Below are 13,851 nucleotides of genomic sequence, written 5' to 3' on the forward strand. Positions count from 1 at the left end.
TTTATTATTTTTTTTATCTCGAAGCTTCGAATTAAAATCGAATCTCGGCCCCGAAGCTTCAAAAAAATTCGAAGGTCAGCCCTAGTCTCCTGTGCTGTGCCATAGATACGACCTGGAGCTGTTCTCCGTGGAGGGCAACATCCGGCAGGCGCTGAGCGAGGTGCACGAGCGGAGGCCGGAGCTGAGCGCGGTGCTGATGGGGACCCGGCGCAGCGACCCGTCCTCCCACACGCTCACGGCCATGTGCCCCACCGACCCCGGCTGGCCCGCCTACATGAGGGTCAACCCGCTGCTGGTGAGACAACACACACACACACATTTGAAATGCTTTATTTATGTCCACATAAATACAAAGTACATTAAGGACATAAACACTAACGGTGCAATCAGCTCATTGGGAGTCATTCAATTACGTTTGTGACGGTGCAGCACCCATCGTCGTACACATACAATATTGACACGGATGGCTGTTTCAAATGTGGGTTAACAGATGCAATAGCATTTCCATAAGACTAGATTATTATCCACTCTATTGGTACAAAAAGCAACGCCGTCTCTGCACTATATAGTATTGTATATTAGTACATTGCATAGTATATTGTATATTGTATGGTAACTCGGTTACTTCTATTCTGCATCGAACATATGTACATATGTCTATACTGAACACTGTGACCTCTATTTTTACTTCTATTTTACATGCTATACCATTTTATTTCATACTTATCTTGTCTAACACAGTCTCTGGAGCGAAACAGTAAGAAGCATTTTGTATAAAAGTATTCTGTACTTCTGTATGACAACTATTAAAGAAACTTGAAACTTGAAACTTGAACTTGAAACTTAAATAGAGCGGCTACCAATAATAGCAGATATAGAGAAATACCTTGCTAACTGTTTAGTCTTTCTCTTGGAGATGTGGGCCACACACACACACACACACACACACACACACACAAGCGTGTGCACTCCCATACGGGAAATGATTATAAGAAACATATACCGGTAGTTCTGCCTTCAAAAAGTTTTGTAAGAAACCTGTAGTTTCTGCCTTCAGATATCACTTACCTTCAGTGGTGGAAAGTTAGCTAGAACGGGAACCTCATCTTTCACCTCCGCTTCGACCCAAAGTACGCGGAACTTTTAGTCACAGGAACTATATTTCAAGCAAACTTAATGTTCCTTCAGCCCATTGTTGTCTGCATTTCCACTGGTGTGAAGACCCGCCAATATTATGCTAATTAGTCCACCGACGTATGAACGGCTATGGCAGTTGTACACGTCAATTGCACACAGACACACACACACACACACACACACACACACACACACACACACACACACACACACACACACACACACACACACACACACACACGACACTGAATGGCACAGGAAGTCCTTCATTCCGACAGCCATCATAATATCATCACTGTGCCTCACTGCATCACTGAGCACAGGGTGACAGTACTATCTGACATAATCTTCCTGGACTTTTACTTTTAAATCGATATTTTACACTTTTTACTGTACACGTAATGTATATTTCTGTATATTTTGACTGTATATTTTATATTTTAGAATGTATATACGTACATGACGGAATGTATATCAAAACATTTTAAGAACCTGACCGTATTTTATTCTTATTCGTATTCATTCAGGTAGTCGGGTTTCTGAACACCTACATGTTTACTGTTTACTGTGAGCGATCTATAGTGCTGAATAAAGTATTTCTATTCTATTCTATTCTATATGCTTGCTTTCTGTCTCTCTCTCATGTCCCCTCTGTCTTGTATTGTCCTTCTAACAGGACTGGACATATCATGACATCTGGTCATTTTTGAGGACTCTCTATGTGCCCTACTGTATTCTCTATGATAAAGGGTAAGTCGCCCTACTGTGTATTCTCTATGATAAAGGGTAAGTCGCTATACTGTATTCTCTATGATAAAGGGTAAGTCGCCCTACTGTATTCTCTATGATAAAGGGTAAGTCGCCCTACTGTATTCTCTATGATAAAGGGTAAGTCGCCCTACTGTATTCTCTATGATAAAGGGTAAGTCGCCCTACTGTATTCTCTATGATAAAGGGTAAGTCGCCCTACTGTATTCTCTATGATAAAGGGTAAGTCGCCCTACTGTATTCTCTATGATAAAGGGTAAGTCGCCCTACTGTATTCTCTATGATAAAGGGTAAGTCGCCCTACTGTATTCTCTATGATAAAGGGTAAGTCGCCCTACTGTATTCTCTATGATAAAGGGTAAGTCGCCCTACTGTATTCTCTATGATAAAGGGTAAGACATGTGTTATTTGGGCAACATCACAGCTACATTAAAGGAAGCAAACACTGGGAGTGTTTACGAACATTACCACACTAAACCATGCCTATATATTCATTATGAACATAACCATGCCTATATATTCATTATGAACATAACCACACTAAACCATGCCTATATATTCATTATGAACATAACCATGCCTATATATTCATTATGAACATAACCACACTAAACCATGCCTATATATTCATTATGAACATAACCATGCCTACCGTACTTTTCGGACTATAAGCCGCGGCTTTTTCCCCCATTTTTCGACCCTGCGGCTTATATAACGGTGCGGCTTATATGTGGACGAAACCCGAAAATCGAAATATTGCTTTTTACTGTAGTGAAATGTTATTTATCTGTTTCCTTATTTGCTAAACTTAATACAAATGAGTTAATTCTTGTTATTTGTCCGACAGTATTGTGTCCCAATGGGAGTCATTCTCTGTAGAGGTGGGAACTTAAAGCTCAATATAAGAACGGCCATGCACCACCACCCACAGAATCGAGAAAGAGCAATCAATCTGTCAATCCTTTCCGTGTCCGGGCCGGGTGAGGTTTCCCGTGTTGAGTCAAATTAAGCCGCAGTCTCCACTCCTTACATATGGTAATTAAACATTAAAACACATGCGGCTTATAGTCCAGTGCGGCTTATATATGTACACATCATTCAATTTAGCTGCTGCGGCTTATAGTCAGGTGCGGCTTATAGTGCGAAAAGTACGGTATATATTCATTATGAACATAACCACACTAAACCATGCCTATATATTCATTATGAACATAACCACACTAAACCATACCTATATATTCATTATGAACATAACCATGCCTATATATTCATTATGAACATAACCACACTAAACCATGCCTATATATTCATTATGAACATAACCACACTAAACCATGCCTATATATTCATTATGAACATAACCATGCCTATATATTCATTATGAACATAACCAGGCTAAACCATGCCGCTATATTCATTATGAACATAACCATGCCTATATATTCATTATGAACATAACCAGGCTAAACCATGCCTATATATTCATTATGAACATAACCATGACTATATATTCATTATGAACATAACCACGCCTATATATTCATTATGAACATAACCATGCCTATATATTCATTATGAACATAACCATGCCTATATATTCATTATGAACATAACCACGCCTATATATTCATTATGAACATAACCATGCCTATATATTCATTATGAACATAACCATGCCTATATATTCATTATGAACATAACCATGCCTATATATTCATTATGAACATAACCATGCCTATATATTCATTATGAACATAACCATGCCTATATATTCATTATGAACATAACCATGCCTATATATTCATTATGAACATAACCAGGCTAAAACCATGCCTATATATTCATTATGAACATAACCATGCCTATATATTCATTATGAACATAACCAGGCTAAACCATGCCGCTATATTCATTATGAACATAACCATGCCTATATATTCATTATGAACATAACCATGCCTATATATTCATTATGAACATAACCACACTAAACCATGCCTATATATTCATTATGAACATAACCACACTAAACCATGCCTATATATTCATTATGAACATAACCACACTAAACCATGCCTATATATTCATTATGAACATAACCAGGCTAAACCATGCCGCTATATTCATTATGAACATAACCATGCCTATATATTCATTATGAACATAACCAGGCTAAACCATGCCGCTATATTCATTATGAACATAACCATGCCTATATATTCATTATGAACATAACCAGGCTAAAACCATGCCGCTATATTCATTATGAACATAACCAGGCTAAACCATGCCTATATATTCATTATGAACATAACCATGCCTATATATTCATTATGAACATAACCATGCCTATATATTCATTATGAACATAACCATGCCTATATATTCATTATGAACATAACCACGCCTATATATTCATTATGAACATAACCAGGCTAAAACCATGCCTATATATTCATTATGAACATAACCACGCCTATATATTCATTATGAACATAACCAGGCTAAAACCATGCCTATATATTCATTATGAACATAACCATGCCTATATATTCATTATGAACATAACCATGCCTATATATTCATTATGAACATAATCAGGCTAAACCATGCCGCTATATTCATTATGAACATAACCATGCCGATATATTCATTATGAACATAACCAGGCTAAACCATGCCGCTATATTCATTATGAACATAGGCCGCCCAAGATGAACTCACAGAATTATCTACAAATGGACTGGACAAGGCCACACTAGTATCGTATTGCCAGACCTATCTTCACACTGTGTTTTACACACAATGAACTGAGCTGATAGCTTGTGCCTTCTGGAGACGAATGTCCCTCTCGTTCAAGGGCGTAGTCAACGTGCGTACAGAGAGAGAGATGGAAAGCACAAGTTCTGTTTCACAATCAATCTATCTCTCTTCTCTCTCCCTCAGAAGCAGGCACAAGTTATTATAAATATCATCATAGCCTATGCCTGTGTATTTTTAACTCTGCTAAATTATATTTTAGGTTTGAATATTATTAACATCTCAATAATCTACTGTATTAATTATTAGTTTGCTCATAAGTACCAGGAGTTTTATCAATAAGTTACATTTAACATTTAGTTAAATTAAAATAACAGCTAAACCATGCCTATATATTCCACCATTAACAAAAGAGCTGAACCATGCCTATATATTTACCATTACATAACAGCTAAACCATGCCTATATATTCCACCATTAACAAAAGAGCTGAACCATGCCTATATATTCGCCATTAATATAACGGCTAAACCATGCCTATATATTCTCCATTAATATAACGGCTAAACCATGCCTATATATTCTCCATTAATATAACGGCTAAACCATGCCTATATATTCTCCATTCATATAACAGCTAAACCATGCCTATTTATTCTCCATTAATATAACAGCTAAACCATGACTATATTCTCCATTAATATAACAGCTAAACCATGACTATATATTCTCCATTAATATAACAGCTAAACCATGCCTTTATATTCCACCATTAACAAAAGAGCTGAACCATGCCTATATATTCCACCATTAACAAAAGAGCTGTACCATGCCTATATATTCCACCATTAACAAAAGAGCTGTACCATGCCTATATATTCGCCATTAATATAACGGCTAAACCATGCCTATATATTCTCCATTAATATAACAGCTAAACCATGCCTATATATTCTCCATTAATATAACAGCTAAACCATGCCTATATATTCTCCATTAATATAACAGCTAAACCATGACTATTTATTCTCCATTAATATAACAGCTAAATCATGACTATATTCTCCATTAATATAACAGCTAAACCATGACTATATATTCAAGCTATTAACATAACAGCTAAAGCATGACTATATATTCCACTCATTAACTTAACAGCTAAAGCATGACTATATATTCCACTCATTAACTTAACAGCTAAACTATGCCTGTATATTCCACTCATTAACTTAACAGCTAAACTATGCCTGTATATTCAAGCCATTAACTTAACAGCTAAACTATGCCTATATATTCAAGCCTTTGCTTTTGCTGGGTAGGGGGGGTTGTTTGGGGTTGCTGTAACAGAGCTGGGAGTAGTTTTAAAAAATGTGTCCCCAAGACTTAAATCATCATTTTGACTAAACAAATCATGAAAACCAGACTTTGGAAGCTGGAAATATCCAATGCGAGAACTGACTTATACATGTTTGCCTAAGGCTGTATTAAATGAGATGTGTGTTGTTTTGAGATGTTCCTTTCCTTATCCAACAGAGTTGTTCTTGTTTATATTCATATTTCCACCCAAATAGACACTATTGTTGCTCTATAATCTGCAGGCTGAGTAAATTTCCTACCTCATATAACCTTTGCAAAGTGCATTTTTTTCATTCTGTTCTTGGTCCCTCCTCTCCTCTGATTTCTGATTGGCTGCCATCCTGTCCGTCTTCTCCTGACAGGTACACCTCATTGGGCAGCATGGATAACACTTGCCGGAACACCTCCCTTCAGACAGTGGATGGGAGGGGCGTCAAACGCTACAAGCCAGCCTATCAGCTGGTGAACGAGGAGGAGGAACGCAACTCTCGTGCCTGATGGAGTCACATGTCATCACTTGGCTGCTGATTGGGGCAGAGTTTTGCCCACTGCTGTAAATCAATGATGAACTGACAGTCAATGATGAACCTGGGTGGGGGGCTGATCAAGGACAATTTTATCCCACTTTCTTTTTCTCTTTCTTTCAAAATGTAAAGACACCTCTCAATGACTGAGGAATGTGTGCGTGCGTTGGACTAATGTTTGTCTCTGTGTATTATATACATGTGTGTGAGTTGGAGTCTAAATGGAGCTCTGTGATTTGCAATAAAACGTGAATCCACCACCTGTTTCTATTTTATATTATGAAGCTTTTTAAGGCACATCCGATAGTTAAGAATAATAAGAATGTTTTTTTTAATAGCATACAGTTGACTTAACACGTCATTTCCGGCAAGGAAATTCAATAATATATGGATAAAGAAAGTTCTGTTTGTCATATAATTCAGTAGCCTGATTTTAGCTTATCCGTTCATTCAGATCAATGGTTCCTCTGTCAGAATATGAGAGAAAATCTGAATTTATAATGTGATTTTGTGGAGGCAGAGACATGCTGAAGGACTACAAGCTCACAAGTGACTTTCCCAAACAGCCAATAGGCCTATTATAGCTAATCATTTACTTGACCACTTCTGACTGATAGGCTGGTGAAGTGTGCTTTTCATAGCGGTTGTGCAACATTTCCTCTTACAGTTTTTTCCCGATTGCATAAAGTATTACACAATTATCAAAAGCTTACACTCAAGTAGCAAAACATGGACCCAGATTTGCACCACTATAAGCACAATGTCAGCCTCACTTTTTGCAAAACAATAAACAGTGATTTGCAAAACACTAAACACACTTGCATTACATTACACACAGAATGTCAAATGACCACACATGAGCCAATTGGTTAAACAGCCATCAGGTGCACAAACAAATGATTGCTTAATTGTAGACACAGCAATCAGGTTTAAGCACTATAAAACGCAGCAGGTGAGTGAAGTACAAAATACAATACAGTAAATTCACCAAATGCTACACAAGACCAATGCTGCAGACTGATGAAAGTATAATTTATTTCTCGCCATATACCCAAATCGGTCAACATGGAGAATCACAACATCTCCCAGTTTCCCATGAATTCTCTGGCCAGATCCAGCTAGGCGAAGAGATAATGTCTAGTGGTTTCTGTACTCTATTTAATTATTTTTTTTTACTGTAATTGTAACCTGTACTGGATACTGTATTTTATGTTTGTTTTATATTTGCTGAGCTTACGGTGTTATGCACACTACTGTAGTAGCATTGAAACTGGGACATGTTTTGTTGTGATTCTCCATGTTGACATTGGTTCATTGATTGAAAACTTTATTAACAGATTGCAGAATGGGTACGTACAATACAGTACGGCTGTTAAGGGGATGCAGACCAGAGAAAGACTTTCGTCTTGTTTACATCAGGGTCCCCCATTTTCAATTCATCATAACATATAAGACTGGACATGTGATTTGGGTATATGGAGAGAAATGAATTATATTTTCAGTCTGCAGCATTGGTCTTGTGTAGTGTTTGGTGAATGTATTATATATTTGCACATTATCTGGGTACTTCACTTACAGACAGTACTCTAATCACAGAAGTAGAATTGCTAAAAGATTATATATTTTCTTAAATCCACTTGGCCTTGGGTCCGGGCCGCGTGCTATCCTCCACCCTGTAGTTCTAGTCGCTGACCTCACGGGCGCGTTGTTCTCACGTTTTCCACTTAGCACAGTGATTACAATAAATTACCTTCTCTGTTTTCAGACATGATTGAATCCAGGCCCATCGATCTCCCCTCTCCCCGCCTGGAGATTAGTCCAACGCGGCTCAGCGTGGATCGATACCGGCCGATCTAATAAAGCGGGTCGCTTACGAGGCGACCGCGGGCCGCACACACCGTTACACCGCCAATGATGATATCCACCCTGGCTCTATCACCCAACGTGCCTGGTTGTGCTGTGTTATCCTTGCTTTAATCGGTATTAATAATACCAACAATAAAATAAGCTTTATGATCATAACAAAAATATAATAATGGTGTGTTTGGATGGTGGAATAAAGGGGTTTAGGACATTGTCTGGAATTATGATGTTTATAGGCCTATTAGCTTGGATTATTTTGTAGAACTATAATGTCGTTTTTTATTCAGTTTTAAATTAACAGAAAATCAGGTATGTGTGTGTATATATAATATATTGTAACGGAAACGCTACAATATGAATATATGATGCGTGATCTGCGGATTCAATGTGTAGCCTAATACACTACACAGTACTTGTGGGCCTGGGGACCAGTTTGACCAGGTCGACATAAGAAGTGGACGACTAACTTTAATAAGGGGCCATGTAATGTTAACATAATTAACACTAATTTACCAGTAGTATTTCTAAAGTACATTATTAATACTAATGTAACACTAATTATGTAGTGATGTGGACTAAAGTTAAGGGCTAAGGAACTAGAAAGGTGTGCTCAGTGGAGCGCAGATCTCCACGAGGCGGCACGCCCTAAGAATAAATATATTAAAGCCAAGACAGCTTGTCAACCACATGGGTATCGGGCAGCAATTGGGTCTAGTTTTGTACAACACGCCTGGCGATTGGAATACCCAAAATAATTAGAAATGTATTATACTTTATCCTTATAGCACATGCATGAGTGGTCTCTTTTGAAAGGAATTAATGAATGAATGAAAACGTTATTTAACAGATTGCAGAATGGGTACAATACAGTACGGCTCAATACACACAATTGTTAAGGGGATGCAGACCAGAGAAAGACGTTTGTCTTGTTTACATCAGGGTCCCCCATTTTCATTTCATATTGACATTTATGACATACACAACATACATGACATTTATGGCATAGGGACATATAGGTATTTAGTACTGATACATTTGTGACATATACGGTATTCAAATATACAGTACTGTTACTCATAGATCCTGACAGAGTATATACATATGATGGGGAGGGGACTGTACATTAGGAGGGGGTGGGTGGGTGGGAGAGAAATATACATATACGGCGGGGAGGAGACTGTCTATTAGGAGCGGGTGGGGGGTTTGGACATTTACGGTGGCCAGTTTCGAATTGCAGCCTCCCGTAGGTGCTCTTTAAGAGCGGTTTTGAATGTGGGTGATTCACATTCCTTTACAGCTTTGGGTAGGGCGTTCCACATTGATGTGGCATAATTGCGAAACGTGTTTAGTCCCTTGTTTGAGCCGAATCTGGGTTTAACATGATTTGTGGAGCTCCCTCTGGTGTTGTGATCGTGGTATTCACTGACCTTTGGGAAGTATTTTGACATGTACATGGGTACCTTAGTCGTATAGTGTATCTTGTAGACCAGGCCCATTGCAAGTTGCTGTACTCTGTCGTCTATAAGCCATCCTAGGTTGTCAAAGTGTGCAGGGGTGAGGTGGGTTCTAGGAGTAAGGTCAAGTAGTAGTCTGACTGTTTGTTTTGTGATGTTTGTAATCTTGTTTTTAGCGCCTTTGAGGTGCTTTGGTACCATGAGGTGCAAGCATAGTCGTAGTACCCTTGAATGAGTGCTCCTGCCAGAGTCTTCAGGGTATTCTTGTTTACCAGAGAGGAGATCCGGTACAAGAATCTAGTTCGTTGGTTGACTTTTTTTATTACATTGGATGCCATTTTGTCACAGGAAAGATTTGCCTCTAGGATGGAACCCAGGTAGGTAATTTCATCTTTCCTTGTGACAATATTGTCACCCACTGTAACTGAGAAGCCGTCTGTCTTGCTGAGTTTGTTATTTGAACCAAAGAGAATGGACTCTGTTTTGCCCAGGTGTAATGATAGTTTGTTATCAGCGAGCCAGGAAACATTCTGATCTTTCTTCCACAACAAAATAATCTGAAGAATCACTAAGTGCTAATGAAATAGAGTTAAAGAGGTTTGAACATGCTGAAGTAAAAGTTGTGTACTCACATTTCTGTTGACTTGTTGCCAGATGCCTGCTTTTAAGTTCCAGCTGAGAGGTATAGGAGCTGGAAAACATAACGGTTCCATAGCCTGAAGTCTTATCTACTGTAGTACAGGTCCAAAGTTTATAAAAAACCCACGGAAAATGAGTGTTTTACAAATGTTTTTGTAATGTGTGTACCGGCGTTAATTCGGCATGATTATCCAAAATGGCTGTCCGCTTCCATTGATTCCGAGGCTCTAGTCAAAATAAAGGACTTCCCTGGTAGTTGGGGGCCTTAGGGATATTTTCGTGCAAATTTGTGCAAAAGCACCAAATTTGGCCCAGATATAGCCCAGAGTATGCTCAATTGATTCAGCCAGGGCGCCCGAGCCGGCGCCCCCCGGGGCCACCCTGGTGGCCAAATCAATATGGCCGCTGTCCGAAAAAGGTCTTGGCTATAACTTTTGAACCAAATTAACTAGAAATACAAACTTGGTGTCTATTTTATGTCTTTTGACTATTAGAAACACATTGGAATGCTTATCTTTACAATTGGGTGTGTCTGGACCCCTAATTTGCATATTTCCAAGATGGCGACTACCCGAAAGTGAGTTTTACCAGAACTTTAGTTTTTTCGGTCTATAAAAGTGAAATTCTATATAACATATAATTATGTCAGAATCTGAATCAGACACGTTGATTGCCAGGCAATATTTATAATGTCAAATAAACCTAAACAACAATTGGTTGTCAAGCGTAACAACAATAACAAAGGCGAAAACATGACAGAACAACAATAAATACTGCACAATACACAAACAATACAGAATCATACCCCACATTAGCCCAAAATTACAATCCACATACCACATCAAGGTGCTCAGTCTATAGATATAAGTGTATGGGGATGGATGTGCTCAGTCCTTTTTATTTACCATGGTGAGTGATTGTGGATAGAAGCTGTAGGTGACTATTTTTATATCATAATCACACAACCAGATTACTTATTGTCGTCTCACTGTAGTCTCGACCCTCATTGTTGGTACAGGCACCCTCACAGCCACATATTGAGGTGCAATGGACTCCAGCTTTTCAGCGCCCTCTACATGACTTTTTGCAGCCGCAGTGGAGGAGAATGGTGCAGGCTTTACTGGCATCTGCAAGATGAGTCCAGTAAGGTTCCCAAGTCTTGGTCGTGGAGTCCCAGTACCAGCTCTGTACCACCATGTACTGAACTCTGGGATATTTAGCTGGCCAGAGGTCGCCTGGTTCCAGTAAAAGGGCTATGCCATTGCCAACATCGTGAACCCTTGCAAGTGATTCAGCCACTGCTGTTTCCATAATGTCTTGTTTGTCGAGTGCTACAAGGTAACTATTTGGTAGAAATGGATTTCTGTGGGTCTCCATAACCTCTGAAGGATTTGACATCTTTCCTGAACATGACCTGCAAGCTATGTGCCTCTTCATGATGAGATGTTGACGATGATGTGCTGCTGTTATACACAGCTTCAAACTCTTGCACCAACCTGGCGCAGTCAGGCCCTGCAAGCATGAAGAGTGTGAGGGCTTCAGGGCTTTCATAGAGTCCAGCTGCTCCACCACAGGACTGAGGGCTTCAGGGCTTTCATAGAGTCCAGCTGCTCCACCACAGGACTGAGGGCTTCAGGGCTTTCATAGAGTCCAGCTGCTCCACCACAGGACTGAGGGCTTCAGGGCTTTCATAGAGTCCAGCTGCTCCACCACAGGACTGAGGGCTTCAGGGCTTTCATAGAGTCCAGCTGCTCCACCACAGGACTGAGGGCTTCAGGGCTTTCATAGAGTCCAGCTGCTCCACCACAGGACTGAGGGCTTCAGGGCTTTCATAGAGTCCAGCTGCTCCACCACAGGACTGAGGGCTTCAGGGCTTTCATAGAGTCCAGCTGCTCCACCACAGGACTGTAGGATTTAGTTTGATTGCTCCTGGGATTGATCTTTTGCAATCAAGCTGAACTTACGTTCTGACCACTGCACTACGAATTTCCCCTTCATGAACTCTTCATAAATGTCAGTATTTTTTTTCAGGCAGCTCAAACATGTCTCGAACATTGACGGGTAACCAGCGAGCGTAGTTTGTGTGATCCATCATGTGAAACCAAGCACAGAGCTCATCACACACTTGAATGTACAGCTTGAAGTGTCCTTCTCGGAGTGACCGAACAAATCGACAGAACAGTAACTCTAGCTCCATGATGGTAGACCAGTACTTGAACTGTGCAAACTCCGCTTGAGATTGTTTGTCCCACATGTTGAATGTTTCAGATGGGCCAAGAACATCCACACAATAAGCAGAGTATGCCTTCTGCTTGAGAATATGAAGGGACATGAGAGTGACTTGATGGACATAATGTGTGTGTTTAATATGGTGCTCATTGAGGGCAGACTGAGCTAATCTGTAGTCAAGACCTGTGCCTGGGTAAGGACGGTGGTCCAACCTGAATCGCGGAGCAGCTTGCCTGCCATAAGGTGAGCTTTGTTTTCGATATGCAATGCTCCCATCATTACGACCAACTTATCTTCACCAAGTGTCGCAGGATATTGCCATTGGAGCTGCTTGGCTATAGCATACAATGGTTGATCAGCACCAAGGACAGCAATATGGCCAGGATTCAGGAATGATGTGCCTTTCTGTGCTAGCTCCATTGCATGCTTCGTCATGGATGCAGATGCTGCTTTATCTGGGAATAAGGGGTACACTCCTATCTCTGCACGAGGTTTCACTGTGTCATCATTCATAAGCTGCGAGTTATAACCTGACCATGTAATAACATCATCTTCACCTAGTGGCTCCTGATCGAGAACTCTTTTCCCATGCATCAACCAACTCTCATCTTTCACTTTGGCTCCACGCACAAGCTCATGCAATGGTTGCACAGGATCAGTGCCACTTCTGGGTGCCAATATATCTATATTATATTATATATATTCATTGAGTTCCGCTGGCTTAACAATTGTATATGAGTCTGGAAGTTTGGGTGTGGATGAATCTTCAGTGTCGACTTTTATAGGAGGACGCTCAAGTCCTAGATGGTCATGAGAGATGATTTGTAGCACTCAGTGCAGTTCCATGGAACTCGTTCTGTGAGTAGTTCCCTTTGCTGTACCCATCTAGATTGTCAACATCATAGGTGAAGACATCCTGACGAAGATTAGTAGGAAGAACAATGCATTGTACTTCTGACATTGGGTGATGAGACTTGCTATTTTCATTCTCGGTTTCAGGTTGGCATCTTCTGTATTAGCTGCACAGGGTTTGAGGAGTGCTGGACCCTGGAGGACGATATCATTGAACACTCGTAAGGGTTCGGCAACAGATGTTGTGAGACAGTTAATAATAATAATAA

At 39.9% G+C, this 13,851-nt stretch overlaps 1 protein-coding gene across 3 annotated transcripts in view; it reads left to right on the forward strand.

Annotated features, from left to right (window-relative positions):
* The window catches only part of flad1 (flavin adenine dinucleotide synthetase 1), a 55,719-nt gene extending 48,916 nt beyond the window's left edge, over positions 1-6,803 (forward strand). For all 3 annotated transcript variants that reach the window (XM_084335897.1, XM_084335895.1, XM_084335896.1), the window contains exons 8-10: positions 106-295; positions 1,814-1,887; positions 6,384-6,803. In XM_084335897.1, coding sequence (XP_084192023.1) covers positions 106-295; positions 1,814-1,887; positions 6,384-6,519 — 400 coding nt within the window. In that variant the 3' untranslated portion in view covers positions 6,520-6,803. The remainder of the gene's footprint in view (positions 1-105; positions 296-1,813; positions 1,888-6,383) is intronic.
* Positions 6,804-13,851: the final 7,048 nt, after the last annotated feature.

The sequence above is a fragment of the Notolepis coatsorum genome, assembly GCF_963971535.1.
Source record: "Notolepis coatsorum genome assembly, chromosome: 19".
NCBI classification, from domain to species: domain Eukaryota; kingdom Metazoa; phylum Chordata; class Actinopteri; order Aulopiformes; family Paralepididae; genus Notolepis; species Notolepis coatsorum.